Here is a 17457-nt window from a genome sequence, read left to right on the forward strand (position 1 = left end):
GGGAAAGAGGGGGGAGAGAAATGTTAATTTTGGCAGTCGAGCTGACAGAATAGATTTGTCTCCAAACCCAATAGTTGTAAAAGTAGGCCAAAGGGGTCTACTGGGTAAACAAATGGAAGTTTGTTGGTTCCTTGCAGAAATGATACTTTCTGTGTGCACCGTCTGGTGAAAAGGACAGAAAAGGAACTTGTTAGTCTTTTAATTATGGAAGACAATTACATATGGTTTTAATGCCACTATCAACATTCTTTTTGCCTTCAGGAATAAAAGATCTATTTTTCATAAACACAGAGGGCTTGCCCACAGTTCTGGGTGATATTAAGGGAAATTAAGTAAATCTGTCAGGTTTCTTAAGTCTGCATTCTGAAATAATTATGAAATCTCAAGTTTTACTATCTAACATGTTACAAAACTTTCTTCTGAAAACATTTTTACTTCTGTTAGTTACATGTAGTTTACCGATATGAAAAAAGAGCAATGAAAGTGAAGCAGTTAATTTCTAGAGACTTCTCGACAATTGTTACTGCGTGGTATCTGTCATTCTGTGGTGTTACATGCTTTTTGTAAACAGGGGGGTTCTGTAACCATTTGGGGTTATTTTGGTTTGGGGGGCAGGGGAAAGTCATCTGATGGGGGAGGGAAGGTTTAATTCTGAAGTACTACTGGAATATAACTGCTAAAATTCTCTCATAAACATAGAGTCATCGAATGGTTTGGATTGGAGATCATCTAGTTCCAATCCCCCTGTCCCGGGCAGGGACACCTTCCACTAGACCAGGTTGCTCAAAGCCCCATACAGCCTGGCCTTGGACAAGTCCAGAGATGAGGCACCCACAGCTTCTCTGGGCAGCCTGTTCCAGTGCCTCACCACCCCCACAGTGAAGAACTTCTTCCTTGTATCTAGTCTATATCTACCCTCTTTCAGTTTAAAGCCTTTACACTTTGTCCTCAAACTACATGCCCTTGTATAAAGCTCTCTCTGGTTTTCCTGTACGCTCGCTTTAGGTACTGAAAGGCTGCTCTAAGGTCTTGCTGGAGCCTTCTCTTCTCCAGGCTGAATAACCCCAACTCTCTCAGCCTGTCTTCACAGGAGAGATGCTCTCTGATCACCTTCATGGCCCTCTTGTGCACTCACTCCAACAGATCCACATCCTTGCTATGTTGGGGCCCCCAAACTGAAGGAAAAAAATTCAAATGTGTTTGGTGGCAGATTTTAAGTCTTTAAAAGTTATTTTTGAAAATACTCTTACCTTTCAGTTTCAGTTGACTCTCTGGAAATTTCTGTGGTTTTATGTATTTCTTTTTTAAAAAATCCCTCACTACAGTAGGAAGCTAAAAGTGTATGGAGGTAAGAGAATGAAAAACAACTTTTGAGGCTTGCTGTCAAGAACTACTGGATAAATCAGGAAGCAGCCTATGAGAATAGCACTAACTGATATGAGGGAATCAAATAGAAAAAAGACGGGTGCGATACCTTCATGGAAGCAACGCAAACTGAGAAAGGGAAGGAGCTCTTCAGGCAGCCTGCAACAGAAAATGCTTGACTGACTCTACGCAAATAAAATAGGCTGTGCTTTTACCAAGTAATAAATCGCCCCATATAAGTGTCTGTTTTGCTTGTACATAAATGCTGCCCTTTTTTTGGTAGTGGAATATGTATTTTATATATATATAAAAAAAAACAGGGCTAGAAAACCAGTTTCTGTTCCTGATCTGAGGCAGGGGTAAACCTAAAGTTTAGCATTATGTAACCTGGACCATGGGATTATATTAGAATGACTGGGCATGATAGATAAAAATCAGGCATCCTGTGTGGAGAAGCAGTGAATATTAGTAAGAAAGGAGAGGCAAATTGAATTGAAATAGATTAGACTGTGGTCAAAGCAAGCCAGATACGTAAGATATGCAGAAAGCATTAATTCTACCAAAATAGGACAGGGAAAAAGCTTTACATTGTAGATGTGTACAATTTCCTTAGTATTCAGAAATGCCTCACTACCTTTTAAACAAAGTTAATTCCGGCAAGTTGATTTCTTTGAGAATGACATTAAACACTTCAAAGCCCCATGTGCTGATTTCAGTAGCAATTTAGACCTTTGCAGCAGAGTGTAATGTCCTCTTGTGTGTGATGGACTGAACTGATCTTTTATGGACTTTTTTTCTCTGTCTTTCTAAATGTGTGTGGGCTGCAGATGGTTCTGTGAAGGAAAAGAACTCCAGAATACCCCTGACATTCAGATCCATTCTGGAAGTGGAGGACTTCATTCACTAATTATAGCAGAAGCCTTTGAAGACGATACTGGACGCTATACTTGTCTGGCTTCAAATTCCCTTGGTTCAGATAGTACCTCAGCTGAAATATTCATTGAAGGTAAGAGGTGAAATAATAAGATACTTGGCACATATAGGAAAAGACAACTAAGCTGAAGTTTACTTTTGGTTCTGTATGATAAGGTTACATTTGCTTTGGTGGTGTTTTTATGGTGTTCCTCTGCTTCCCTTTAATGCAACACATTTTGAACATTGCAGCATATTCAGGTATTTCAAGGAATGTTCTGAGAATCAGTGGGTAGATTGCTACTTATTTCGGATACAAGGAAGATAAAGAATGGAAAACGTGGAATAGGCAGAGCTTTTGGCATTTGGTTTTAAGTAGTACCCTCTGTAAAAAGATTTGACTGGTGATACCAATAATGATTTTCATGATAGCAGTAATCCCTGTCTTAGTTCTGAACGTCTTTCCAGTGCAATTAAATGTGGCTGCCCCAAATGAGGCTTCTTCAGGCATGGGTAAATGTATTATAATTCTTCATATTTGGTACACTGACTTTAAGTCAGGTTAAAAGTCAGTCACACTGGTTTTGTCAAGAATCAGCTGAGAGTAACTGTCAAAATATTTCTTTACTTCAAAATTAGTCATAATTATTTTCTCCAGGGAAAGTTAATGACTTGACTATGAGTAAAATTACTAATTTTTTTTTAGTGGAGGACTGTATTTTAGGCATAACTGTATTAATTGAATACTGATTTTTGTTTTTATTCATGCATCATTCAAACATTTCAGTAATATGTATTTTTTATCAGTTTTGTAACTCATGAAGATTAATTTAAATGGTTAACTGAAAGCATAAAACAAATTAATAGAAGCAATACTCATAACAAATCTGGATAATACCATACCAAAATGATTAAATATCTTTTGATTAAAAAAGCAATAAACTTTTCACTATACATTATCTAAATCATGAGAGATGTTCATTTATAGGGTTTCTTTCATTACGGTATTTATTCCCAGAACTTTGTTATCCCACATTGAGTTGTAACAGCAAAATCCCGAAGATTTTTCTAAATCTTATGGATTCTAGTAAGACTTTTCTTTACAGAAGCATGATTTCAGAAATATTCAGGTATAGTACAAATATAATACTGTGTGACATTATAATAATAGAAGCAACACTAAAGAAGAAGCAGCTAGGTAGAGAGATACAGTGAATAAAACAATTATTTGTTTGAGATCTGCCAAACTCTTACTGTGTGGAAGTACAGCACTAGTTTGTGATGCAATTCATACCGTAAGAGGACAGACAGAACAATACCTGCAAGACGTATTGATTACGAGTTGCTTATGATTTGTATTACAAATACAGCTATGCAAACGTATACACCAAACCTTTGAGGAATAGTATGTACTGCGTAAATGTCTAGAATAAACATTGTGAAGCACCAGTTATTACAACAGATTAAGAAAAAGGGAATGAATTGTTTCATATTTTTAATTTGAGTTCAGGGTATTGCCAAACCCATATATTATATCAAGAAATTCCACTAGCAAGAAAAACCAGTACATAAATGTTATGCATAGATTAATATAAATAGTCTGAACTGCGGAGATTGTGGGTAGCAAGTTTAGTTTGAAAATATCTTGCTATACTAAGCTGCTCTTACTTAAGGTAAAAGATTTTTTATCTGTGTGTAAGCCAAATATGCGTTTAAGCTTTAAGTTTTAACATCCAAGTAAATAAAATTATACGTTTCCAGTACAGCAGTAGTAGAAAGCATATTTTTTTTCTTCTTGGCCTGTTTACTTTAGTATGAAGGAAGACAGGTAAGAGCCATTAGCAAAAAGTTTGAAATTAAATTAGCATGGTTATGATTTCTGTAACTCTCTGAAGTACATAGCTAGGATCTTTCATCAGAGAAGACAAAGTGTAGTAGTTTATTACAGAGAGTTCTCAACTCTGGAAGTGAAATGCAAAAGTAGCACAGTTTTTCCTTTGGAATATAAATCAGTAAAAGCATATTGGATTTTTGAAAATACTTTCTTTTCCAGGTGCCAGTTCCACAGATTCAGAGAGTGAAAGTTTAATTTTCAAATCAAAACCTGGAGCTATGCCACAGTAAGTGAGCAAATGTTCTTAATAAGGACCACTGGAAAATCTTTGGTAGTTTTAGATCTGAATAAGCATCTGGGGTTTATTTGTGTATGTCTCGTACTTTCTCCTTCTCTCATGTCATGTAAATGTACACGATTATAATGTGCTTGTTCTGTTAGAAAAGTCCGGCCCTACCCTGACAACTTTGTCGATATCAATTTTTTGTATTCAGGAGTAACTTTAAGTTAATTTGTAATAGAATTGTATCTGTTTGTATCTTAATTCAGTACTTTTTGTTGGGTGTGAAAGTGTAAATTAGGCAAAGATTGTGTTCTACTGAAGCTTCCTCCAATGTTGATCTTTTCAGCTGATAATGACGTATTTAAAGATGTAGAAAATACAAGGCAGCTTGTCAATTACAAACTAAAATATTCTGATCCCAGATCATGTCAAGTGCTTGCTGTTTTCTGTTTTTTCAGAGCCCAAAAGAAAACCACGTCTGTGTCCTTGACTATAGGATCTTCTACACCAAAGTCTGGAGTCACCACAGCTGTAATTCAACCTATCTCTGTGCCCAGTCAGCAGGTATTTTTAGACACCAATTTTTGAATTAGTAAAAGTATTTTAAATTTTATTTCAAAATTTATAAGTCCTGAAAAACTCTGTTGAGGAATTATATTATTGAACTATACGCTCACATTATATTAAGAATAAATGATGATTTTTAAAAATTTAGCATATATCTAGCCAATGGGTCATAAAAGTAAATATACATATGGATTCTTACACAGCGTATATCAACACAGCATGTGAGCATCCGACAGCTCTGGCGATTATGAAAATTACTGAGTATATCACTTAATAGTGATTCCAAAAGAATGTAATACAAATTAATGCCTGCAGTATTTTTTAGCAAAAGTTTTATATTTCATTATTAAATTAATTGTTGCTTCATTGAGTGATATTAACAGAAGTCAAACTCTCAAAATACTTCAAAGTATTTGAAAAGATAGTTGGATACAAAATTTTCTTGAGAGGCATAGAAGCCTCTAAAGCTTGCATTTTGATTTCAAAAGTATATCAGATGTGAAATAGTGATGTCACTGTAGAAGCGTGCTAGAATGAGAACACCGTAATAAGACTGTGCATTTGAGAGTTTGCACTATTGCATAGAAATATGCAGGTCGTATTCCAATATTCCTTCTATTTTATAACATTTATTTCTTAGCAGGTTCAAAGCCCGACTTCATACCTGCACTGTGTGGATGGACCTAAGCCTATCTATTCTGCACCCATTTTTACAAAGGTATGTTTTCTCCATCATGATTTCTATATCATACTCCTATAGTCCAGGAGAAAATACAAAATAATACATCCTAATACAGGAATGTTTGATCATGTTAAAACTTTTACAGTTTTCATTATCCTTTTCAGTATTAATGACTTACTAAGAAAGTATTTTTGCATTGCAACAGGGAAGTTCTTATGCCTTCTACCTTTTTAAAATTACTGGTGGAATTACATTAACATTCTGTACGTGTTTGTCTTATGCCCATGACTGTTACTCCATTGAGAAATCTTTGTAAAATAAAACAAGCTAGACACTAGTTGCACATCATTGTCATGGTAAAGTCTCATTCACAGTGATTCACAACGGTTCTACTGACGAGAACAAACAACGTGGGTTTTTTTACTTTGTTTTAGAAAAAAATCCAGGCAGAAATGTTAATTAAAAAAGCAGTTCAGGTATTTTTCATTAGGAGGTCTTGTAAAATGTAGGGCATGGACTTGCTAGAAGGGAAACTTTTATTCAGCGATTCTTAAGTAATCGTTTAAGTCAATATTTATCTTCACATTCATTTCAAATGAAGCTTTAGAATTGGGAATTGGGTAACAACAAGAAAGAGGACTACATATGTCCCTAGTCTCCAAAATACAACTTTAATTAAAAATAGTATTTCTGTTTTGACTTCAAAACACCATTACCACAGCCGTAACTATTATTTAGTCACCATTTGCTGAAGACAAAATGGAGAAAATAAGGTATTCCTGGTTATTACTTCAGAAAAGCGGATGACTCAAAGTTAATATGGAACAGCACTAGTTTTGCCTAGAGATAAGTAAGAGAAAGCCCTGTTCTCCACAAATGGCAAGCCTGGCTCCATCGTATCCCTTTCTCATGTCAGGAAAGGTCTGATTCTATCCCTCATAATTCTGCAGTGATGCTGCAGGTACCACAGGAGAGTGAAGGTGCAAGGGTTAGAAAATGTGGTTACTATAAGGTAGGGAGGCAGACAACTCCCTTGTAAGAGTGGGATATAGGAGAAATCCAACCCTCACTCAGAAATCAACAAAGCAATCAGAACTCCACTGTTCCTTCTCACCCTCAAATTTCTTATTCCTGAAATCCAATATGAACCTGCTTAAGCCAGCTGGGACACACCAAATGAAAACTACTTTAATTACAGAAGAATTGAGCAAGAACTTATCCAGCTTTCTGACGCAAATTTCTTTCTGTACAAGTTTCAGGGAACATCCCAAAGATTTTTTAGGTTTCCATGTAACACATTTCTTATGTATTTGATTAACTACAGTTCTATAAATAGCAGCTAGGGATAATTCTGATCTTAGACCGAGCTGCAAGTGCTTTGCTGCATCAAAGCCTAAGACTTGATTAATAAACTGGAAAAGGAATGGGACAGCCAGGGCAGTTAAAAAGACTTTTCGATCTGTAATCTTGAAATGGATTACAAAGACAAAAATATTGGCTGTCTCCTGTCAATTCTGTTAAAGCACTGTGCTTCTCTAACTGCAGTTCTTCATCGAAGGTTTAGACTTCCTGAATTTTTTCAGATGCATATACAAATTTGTTACAGTCATGATGCTGTCTCAGAAGCTATCCATACACAAGCTAGTAATTCCTAATCATATTTGTGTCATCTAATTTTGCCTGGTTGGTTATCAATGGCTCAGGGGGAAAGCAGCTCCGCATTCTGGAGGCTGACGTGAGAGCAGCACAGCTATTCTCTCAGGGCCAAGTCAATCCGTGTGTAGCTTGTTGCAGAATTTCCATTTCACTCTTTGGAAGAAGAATGAAAAATGAAAGGTCAGACTGCAACTATCCAGTTGTGAACGTCTGGGAAATGAAATACTTCTACACCTTTTCCATCTTTGGGCATACTAAGAATTGATTTGAAAATAACCTATTGAGACATTTTTAGCTATATCACTTATTAAATTTAATAAGAGTGAAAATACACCTCACAGAAAATGTCTAATGCAAAAATGTAGTGACAAAATAAAATAAAGTTGAAATGCAAAGGGAAGAAAAGGCTGTTTTTAAGAATGTAAAATGCTCCTGTTTCATTTGAATTGTGACTGTTATTTTTCAGGAGCTACAAAACTCCACAGCATCTGAGGGACAAGTAGTGGTATTGGAATGCAGGGTCAGAGGACCCCCTCCCATTCACGTTAAGTGGTTTCGACAGGGCGTTGAAATTCAAGATTCTCCAGATTTCAGAATTCTCCAAAAAAGTAAGGCAATAATCTGAAGCGGCTACTTTTGGTACAGGGTGGGGGGAAATCATTAAGTAAATCTGTCAGGATAGAGTTTTGGATAGAGTCCTCACTTCCTCACACTTCAGTGATTTTATGGCTAAAATCAATAATTGAACTAAGGTACCAACAGGCAGTTTAAGTCTTCCTTATTTTGCAACGTGTCTGCACAGATTCTACCCTTGTTTGCAGTATTTCAGTATAATACGTTCATTCAGTATACTCTTGTTTATTATTGTAATCTCTAATACATTTTTTCTTGTTTGTTTCTCCTCCTTATGATGTGATATGTAGAGCCACGATCTGCAACTGAACCTGGTAAGAATCATATGAAAAAATAATCTCAATTCACTAGCTCTTTGAGTTTGTACTGAAGCCATAAATAGAAAAGTATTTCTGCCGAGCATTTGTAAAACGAAACTCCCTTAAAGACAATGTTTCTTTATCACACCTTCCACACTCCACACTGTCCTTTACAGCAATTCCCTTATTAGTTAAACTGTAAATTCTGTTTAGACCAGCAAGGAGAGTCTCACAGCTTGAAGTTTGAAGCAAACTTCATTCTCAGAAAATGAGGAATTTGCATGCTACTGAGGAAAAAGGACAAATCCCACAAAATTCCATTACCCGAATTGTACTCATAGGAGTTTCATAACACCCAACCACTAAATACTAGTTTTGCCCATCCAGCTTGGCAGATGTGAAGTGTCTCAAATGCAAGTAAAAGCTGATCCTCAAAAACAAGGGTACTTTGAATTTTTCTAGCCTATTTGCAAGATAAAAGTCCTGGATTTCAGCAAGCAAAAAGTGTTCTTCCAACTACAGGTTTTCTCTGGCTGCTGCATTTTCCCATTATACATCACTATATGCTTTGTTAGTTTATTGAATAGTAAGTGGGTGCTAAAAGACTGAGAATGTTTGTTCTTTTCTTTAATGTTTCTAAGTCAAACAACATGCAGAAAAGAAGACAGTGAAACAATCTGAGAGGGCGGGTGGTTGCACTTGAATATGCTTGTATTTGGAGACAGTTTTAATTATGGAGTAGAAAGATGAAACAGAAAAGCTTTCTAAGACTTGGGTATTCCCAAAGAGTGTCTCTGAACTGAAGGACCATAGCAATGGGGTGTGTCTTTAAACTTTGAGGGTCGGCCCTGGCAGTCTTTGACTGCAGGGAGAACAGATTGAGCTGGTTCATGTTTGTAAAGTAGCAGTGTGGCTGTGATCCTATGGAGTAGGAAAAAACAGTGAAGGGCTAATCCAAGGAGAAATGCAGCTGTCATAGAAAGGAGAGGAGGTAAAGAGGGGGAAAAACTTTTGCTTTTTCTTTGTCGGTTATTCACTAATTTTCTTATTGCTTCACAAAATTTTTGTATACCTTTTCTACTTTATGACCATCATACAAATACATAAGCACACACATGTATGCATGAGCACACGCGTGTATATGCTCTATCCTGACAGTTAATATTATTGTAGTGTGCAGCAGCATCACCTCTAGTAACAGCAGATGCCTAGAATACATGTGACTGATTTGATTTATGGAGGCTTGAAATGTGAGCCATATGAAGGAAAATTAGCCTCTAATAAGGTATTAAAACATGTGCAAGTGCCAGCAATGGGCTGCTGGTAGGTTATAGTCAGAATCCAAACTGTGAGGTTTAAAAATTGTAAGTTACGATACAAAACTGAAGTCTGAAGAGACTTTAAATATCATATCAAACCTTTGGCTATTAAAAGAAATAAAGGAAAACAGATTTGTGTTAAGATATGTTCAATTCTGTACCTTCTTGGAATATTCTCCTGTAATATATACTACAAAATAAGTCTCCCAACTTAGTTACTTTCTTGGTATCTTAAAAATAAAAAAAGTCAGATCAATGGGTTGCCGATTTTCTGGGAAAAGAAACTTTTTTATCTGTCCGATTAGTAACATCTTTTCTAGATTTAATCTACCAAAGCAATGAAAATGTACCTAGTGTATCTAGCTCACTGTTACCAGGAGCTTCTTTTCTACAAAATCGCTTGGACTGCATTCACTCCTTTAACCTGATAGGAAGTGTCTGAAAGGACTGAAATTTTATGCAGGAGTTTCTATGATGTCTAAATTTACTAGCATATCTTAGGGTTTTTCTTTTTAATGCCTAATCTGAAACTTTTGTCAAAACTCACAATCATTAATAATGTTTGCTTATTTTTTATAATCTTTTTTTTTCTCCTTCATTCTCTTTAGACAACATAATGTGTATGGTGCTAGATGAACGAACTGTTTTAGTGTAGGAATGCAATTTTAGCTAGTAGAAAGGAGAAACATGTTTGCTTGAGACAAAAGGTTCAAATTCCATTGTGTGAAAAGTTGAGTACAAAGGAAATACTGTATTATGCCTTGTTAAGGGTCGAGGGACCGAGGTAACAACTCCTCGAATTCCTTAACGGTCCCCTTTGTCTTGTTAGAGACAGAGGGGTTTAAAGGGGAAGGAAGACATTCACACCTCGGTCTGCGTTTCAGGAAAACTGAAACAAATTTTTAATAAACAATAATTCCACACAACTACACACTACTATACATTTGCTCAAACTGAGAAAAGGGGAAAAAAACGAAGAAGAGAGGACTTAGATAACCAGAGTTCTGTGCAGCCCTGTTCAAGGGCAGTGCTCTGGGCAGGCACCCAACAGTGAGGTGGCAGTGGAGGCTTTCGCCGCTGCGTCCCCGGCGGAGCGCAGAGTAAAGTTCTGTCCGCGGTGAAGGAGGGCGGGGTTGGGGAAGGAGCCCCCGCATGCAGCTGATTTAATAGTAGGAGAAAAGCTCTCGGCATGAAACAGCTGGGAGAGCTCAGTTATCACGCCCGATTCTAGACGAAAACTCACGGCAGCAATAGCTCAAAGTCTGTAACCTTCAGTGATGTGGACAATGCAGCCCTCAGGTTCCGGCCTGGTCGCGGCCTGGTCGCGGCCTGGTCCCTTGCTGGCAGAGTTGCGGCAGTGCTGCCTTCGTGCCGCTGCCCGGAAGGCCAAGAGGGAGAACACTCCCCCGCGCTGCTGCTTCTAAAGGTTCTTGACGTAACATTACGTTCACCTGACTCTCTTAACCAATTAAATGTGGAATTATTGGATTTGCATGGAATAATTCTATTTGTCCATTACCCAAAATAAGGAAGTTTCAGCTCGAACCAGGACATGCCTCTTGGTTGTTGGGGTTTTTTTTTGCATGGACCAAGCTCAGCAATTCTCAGTATTGTTAGTTGCAAGATTCATACAGCCTGACATATATTACTGTGGAATAGGTAAGCGTATGCATCGTAGGTTGCAAAACTAACAATTTCTTTTTGTGACTACTACCTGAAATGGTTAATAGAAGGTGGGATCCTGAGTCCAAAAAGATCATCACTTTGCCAGCCTTCTCACATACCCGTACCATTACGTTGACAGTGCAGAATGCTGTCTTTCCTATGTCTGGTTAGCTTGCAGACTCCGGGAGAAGATACCGGAAGCCTTCTAAAGAGTATTAGGGAACGAATCTTTACGTGAAAGACATATTTCTTTGGTTTCCACAGAAAAGTTATTTAATATCAAGGTGTATCATACTGGTCTCAAGGCAGGTGGCAAGGCAAGAGTTGGAAGGCATCTCAAAATACTATTTTGGCATCTGTATTGTTGAAGTTTAATAGACGTAACAGCACTGAATGCCAGACAGCAGTCTTTTTTTTTTCCATGCTTTTAGTTCTATTGTAATATGTATAAGCATCTTCCTGCTACCCAAATTCTATGAAAGAGCTTCAGTTTGGTATTTTGTTCTCCCCCAGTTCACTGAGCTAAGTACTACCCCTGTAAGATTTGTGCATGTATCAGTTCCTACTAAGCCCTATTAAATAATTCGCAGCGTCTTACTCTCCACTAAAATTAATGACGGTACACTTACTGGGTAATTCGTGTAGGAATTGACTCTGTGCATGCAAAGAGAATGTAAATAAAGTTTGGGTAAAATCCAAATATTTCCTTTTGGCATAAATGTTGAAACAGTGATTTGTTTATTAGTAGTAATACCAGTAATAAGTAACACTGTTTTTTAAGATGTCATGAAGGATCCTAAAATTTCTACAGCGGGAAGCTGGGTGGGTACCAGAAATGTAATTGGTACAGCAGCGGTTTGTGATGCAATTCATACTCTAAGAAGCCAGACAGAACAATACCCACAGAGGAAATTGTTCATAAGCAAACACATTACTGCTATTCAGTGCAGATGGTGAATATGTGTGCAAGACTGATAGTAAAAACAACAAGCCTATGCTAGATAAGTATTCAGAGTTTTGAAACTGATTTCTAATGTCCATGAACTCACACAGGTAAGAAATTAAGGAGCAGGAGAGGAGCGAGGTGTTGACTACTTTTTTTGAGTGCATTCTATCTACCCTAACGTGTTTCGCACTTCTTCTGTTTAGACAGAAATCAGTTTTCATCACAAATCTCTCCAGACTGCTTTGTGAATTAATAGCTAGTCAGATTACTTCAAGCCAACATCACAGTTTGTCAAATTACCTGCTCTGTACTTCTTTCTTGGACGTTTTGAATTTATACTGATTGAATCCTTCAAAGAACAGGCTGCCTGAGAATGAAAAATCCCATGGAGTCATTTGCCAGCTGTTGATATTTTGGCCATTACTCAGCTGTCTGAAGACAGCCACAAACTGTATTGAATTACTTTAAAACAATTGTCTAATGGCATGTAAGAAGAAAACTATATGAAGTAACTTTTCTTAAATTGCCAGGGAATTGTCACATAAATGTGGGGTTTTTTCCTAAGCACAATACTTTGTATGTTCACCAAAAACATCTCAAAAGATAATCATCACTTCTCTTGGATTGCTTTCTTGTCCCCTGTTTGGCTGCTGTCTTCCAGAGTTTCAACCCTAGCAAGTAACTCCCTTACAAATGCCCCCATCATTCTGCATGATTTTTGAAACTGAAAATATATGGCAAATGTTACAGAAATCCATACTGCATCCCCACACCAAGAAAATCAACTTTCTGATAGCTGATGGAATTCAAAATACAGAAAATTCAGCAGGTCAGCATGCAAGTTGGTTCCTTGCTTTTTTTAGTTAAAACAAAAGAACTGTGACTCAGAGGTTGGCTTCCTCTTTCACTGCTGGGCAAAGAAGGGCTTGAAGAGAGCAATCTCCAATGAGCTGTAGTTCAAGGTGCCAAATGAAGAGAAAAGATGAAAATAAGCTAAAATTATCCTTCATTAGAGGTGGTCTGATCAACCTATGCACTATCACTTGTCAATTACTTTTTCAGTTGTACTCTGCTCCCATGGTACCTATAGAACCCTGTTCCTGTCAGTTACACCATCTTAAGTCCAACTGCTACTACTGTCATTTCTTCTTGATGCTTCCAAATTCAGAGCAAACTTCTCATCTTTTTTTGTACTGAGTTTTTAAAAAATTGCTGCTCTTCCTTTTCAATTGAAAATATTGAAACCTGTTGGGGTACATTAATCCTCACAGTTACATTGCTGAATACATTGGTTTCAGCTTATACACTTAACTTTGAACTAGGTGGCTTAGGCATCTTCAGCATCATAACTGCCTTAGCATAAGCTTTAGCATAAACTTGTCCTTGACACTGATAAATGGCTTAACTTGTTCTCAAACCTAAACGCTGTTTTAGGGACTAAAGTCCACGGCTTCCATAGCAGTATTCCTATTTATTGTACCCAAACTGGCTAAACAGCAGCTGTCTTGGGTATTGATTACATATGCTGTAACCTAGGTTCTGTCCCTAAAACTGCATTATACTACTGCTCACAATCACATTTGCTGGTGTTCAGTTTTCTTCGCAGTGTTTTGTAAATGCTGTTTGAGATATCTTCAAACAAAGTCAGTTCTGATTATCTTTTAAAAACTTGTCTCTTCATTTCTTGAATGGCATAAAGCCTATTAAATAAGCCAGAATTGCCACCTGACTGAGTGAAGGTGAATACAATAGTGATCATCAGAGATAGATAAATTAAATACTTTTTTCACTGTGTTATTGCAAGTTAAGCCATGTACAGGTCTGCAATACTACCACCTATTATGCTCCTCTGAATATTCAGTTCTTCTCGATTTTCACACTTCCCCGTTCTCTTTATATAAAAGACGTACAGATACCTTAATGAGAAGTTACATGATGGGCATATTGCTCTGCTGTTAAACTGTAGTTAAACATCTGACGGCCAGGAAAACAAACGGGAGAACAAGAGATAAGTTGTCTACAACGTGGCAGGGTTGTGTTTGGTTGGATTTTTTCCAGAAAACCAGCACTGTGACTACTCTCTGTCTGTGTCACAGAAAACTTATGGCTGTGAACCTACATCTGTAGAAATAGCTCTGTTCATCATAATGAACAACTACTGATAGAAGACTGTGCTTATTTCCCGGGACTGTATGTGCATTAGAGTGGAGGAAGCTACTGATCACATTTGAAGATGAAGGAGCAGATAAAAGGACTACCCTACCTTTACTGCAGTACACAGAAAAATTCTGAAGTAAACACGTTGCCAGTGATGAAACTTGTTAAAATGTAACAGTTTTTTGTCTTACCAAAGATTATGCTTCCTAATGGACTCATGAACCATAAAGGGAAAGGATTACTCTGTAAAATGTAATCTTTCTTTCTAAATAACTGACAGAATAATCAAGTACTTGCATGCCTAAGCATTTTTCATGTTCCAGTGAACAGAATGCTTTTGTATTCGTCTAGTCAGGTGTTAAATATGTTTTAAGGCCCTGAGAACAGCATTTCAGAGCTGCTTTCTGGAACACATTTTTGTGATGAAATTATTTGTCAGCTGATGATTGCCGGGAAGTAGAACAGACATTATTTAGTTCAAATCAACAGATTCTACTTAGTACAGAAACAGGAAAAAAAATAATTACATAAGTCAGGATGTAAAGCTAGAAAAATATTCACAGCACTATGTATCCATCATCTGTTATGGAAATATTTAAATAACATTTCTTTTGTCAAATTAGTGTTTTATTTCCACAGTAGTAAGCTTTTTATCAAAGATCTGGAGTTCAGTGATTCTTGTTCTGGGGTGGAGCAAAATTAATAAAGACGATGGCAATGTGTTGTTTGCACATGCTTTTTGTCCAAGCTGACTTTTGATTGTTTCTGAGGGGTTTTTATGTTTTCAGTTTAGACAGTTTTCTCATGATTGATCACAAATGTGTCGTAGGTTGCTCATCCAGCTGAGAAGACTGCTTTAAATTCTGATTGTTTTCATCACTAATTTACTTTCAACTACTTTTACAAAGATTACTGCAATTTACCATGTATAATTTTCAAATATATCACTTCAGTAAACAAACCACATCATGGTAGAATCCATTAGAATTCTTTCTTTTGTCACTGAGGAGTGAAGATCAGCTATTTTCATGCGATCACTTCACATACTTAAAAAACTGAAACAATACAATGCATTAATTAGGTTTGCTGTTTGGAAAATAGGAATTCTGCTGGTTGTTATATTTTGTCGTACCTTTGCCCTCATTCAAACAGCAGTTCTCAGCATGGTAGGAGTGATTTTCTTTTGCAGTCCTGAAATACTCAGCTTTCAGAATTCTGCTGAGTGTTAAATGAACAGGAAACTAGTATGCTGCATGTATCAGGTTGCATCCACAGCAACACGCTTCAATCCAGGAGTACGCGTGTGTGGTTAACAATACACCTTCAACTGCTTCCAACACACCAAGACTCTAAAAAAAAGCTGATCTCTGTAGTTCAAAAACTAGCTTATGTTGCCCGTTACTTTCCTGATAAGACCTTTCATGAGTCATTAATCTTCATATGGGTCAGATAAGGTCCAACACGCTGCAGTATCACTAGAGAGCTGCCTCTTGCAGCTACACAGAACAACTCTGCCAAATTACAGTTAGTCATTCATTTTTAGCCTATTTCCAGTACTGGAAGTTTTTGGATACATTGTCAATTGTCACTGGAAAAATTCCATAACTTTCCTGTTAACTGTCTCAACGAGACAGTGGTCTGCCGTACCACAATGAAAACTAGGAAAGAAAAAAAAAACTATTAGAAAATGTTTTCCTTCTTTGAACTAAAGGAAAAGAAGCTTAACTTACTGAACCTCTTCTACAGAATAATTTTCATGTGAAAGTTATTAGAGTCTGAAATATTTTTCCTCACTTCTCAGAGGGTTTTTATTAGCTATATTCCATTGATTTTGTGATAATATGTGGGATTCTGTGTAAATGTCAAAAATGCAAAATGTTTGGTTTGGGTTTGGTGTTTTTTTTTTTAATTAAACTGAATTCTATGAAAGTTCCTTGTTTTGGTTTTGAGAATAGAAAATGAGCATAAACAATAGAAACTCGAATATAATTAAGGGAACCTATGATGTAACTTTGTCCAGCTCTAAAATTATGACCTGGGTAAATACTAGGATTATTTAGATTAGCTATACTGTGATTTTTTAAAAATATTATAATACCATTATAAGTAGAGATAAAATAAAGTGACTTCTTTGAAGGATCTGGGAAAAATACCATGCCTAGATAATTAAATGTGCCCATTGTAAATGGATGGAATTGATTCAGAAAACATTATTGTGAGACTCAATCTGTAATATGAACAGTCCAGCCTTCATATGAGTTTTCTGACTGAAGCCCTGGTATAATCAAAGCATGTACTACGGCATATCAAAGTAGAATGAACACATTTCAAACAGCCATGGAATACATATGCATCACAGCATTCTGAAGAGCTTCTGGGGATGCTGTTTTGTCCTGTGTGCTTTGAATTTATCCGTTTTCATTGCTGTGCAGACAGGGATAGAAATTTTCTTCCCAAACTCTGCATAGAGAGAATATTTATGCATCCAGAGATTTTAATTCTGGTCAGTTTATACAGGAAGTGATGACAAAATACTTGATGATTTTACTGGTAGATCTGAAATGTCACATTAAATACAGAAAAATTGGGGGAAAGAAGGAATGATGTGACATTCCTATTCGTGGCACTATTTAGAGTTCCAGAAAGAGCTTACAAGTATTAATTGTGCAGGGAAACCAATACATTGATTTATATGAATTAGTACTGTCCTGCGTAAAACTGAAGGTGTTGAGTGTGTGAGGAGACTGTACAGAGTTGTGACTGCAAAATTACAGTTCGAGACAGGCCCCTTTTGAAAACTTAGCTTGGAGAATTTGTTTGTTTTAGATACAAAGCGATTTTCATTGAAGCCATTTGTGTTGGAATCTCCTCTGTAGTTCTCCCAACATTTCTTTGTATAGGGAGGGCTTTCTGGTGTCCTTCTAACCTATAATGGTACTTTAACATTGCATGGTACTTTAAATAATTTATGGTGCAATTTATTTTTCTGTTTATTTCCAGAAGAGATATGTACCCTTGTAATTGCGGAAACTTTTCCTGAAGATTCAGGACTTTTCACATGCACAGCAACAAATGAACATGGTTCAGTAACAAGCAGTGCACAACTAACTGTCTGCTCAGGTATGTGACGAAGGGAAAG

General features: G+C 36.9%; 1 protein-coding gene across 1 annotated transcript in view; it reads left to right on the plus strand.

Moving 5' to 3' along the window:
* The window catches only part of LOC104490499 (palladin-like), an 83610-nt gene that overhangs the window by 64952 nt on the left and 1201 nt on the right, over nucleotides 1-17457 (plus strand). Inside the window, exons 2-8 of the mRNA XM_010132790.1 lie at nucleotides 2193-2371; nucleotides 4331-4397; nucleotides 4853-4958; nucleotides 5605-5679; nucleotides 7766-7907; nucleotides 8223-8246; nucleotides 17319-17438. Of these exons, the coding sequence (XP_010131092.1) occupies nucleotides 2193-2371; nucleotides 4331-4397; nucleotides 4853-4958; nucleotides 5605-5679; nucleotides 7766-7907; nucleotides 8223-8246; nucleotides 17319-17438 (713 nt within the window). The remainder of the gene's footprint in view (nucleotides 1-2192; nucleotides 2372-4330; nucleotides 4398-4852; nucleotides 4959-5604; nucleotides 5680-7765; nucleotides 7908-8222; nucleotides 8247-17318; nucleotides 17439-17457) is intronic.

The sequence above is a fragment of the Buceros rhinoceros genome, unplaced genomic scaffold (genome assembly GCF_000710305.1).
Source record: "Buceros rhinoceros silvestris isolate BGI_N320 unplaced genomic scaffold, ASM71030v1 scaffold3003, whole genome shotgun sequence".
NCBI lineage: Eukaryota > Metazoa > Chordata > Aves > Bucerotiformes > Bucerotidae > Buceros > Buceros rhinoceros.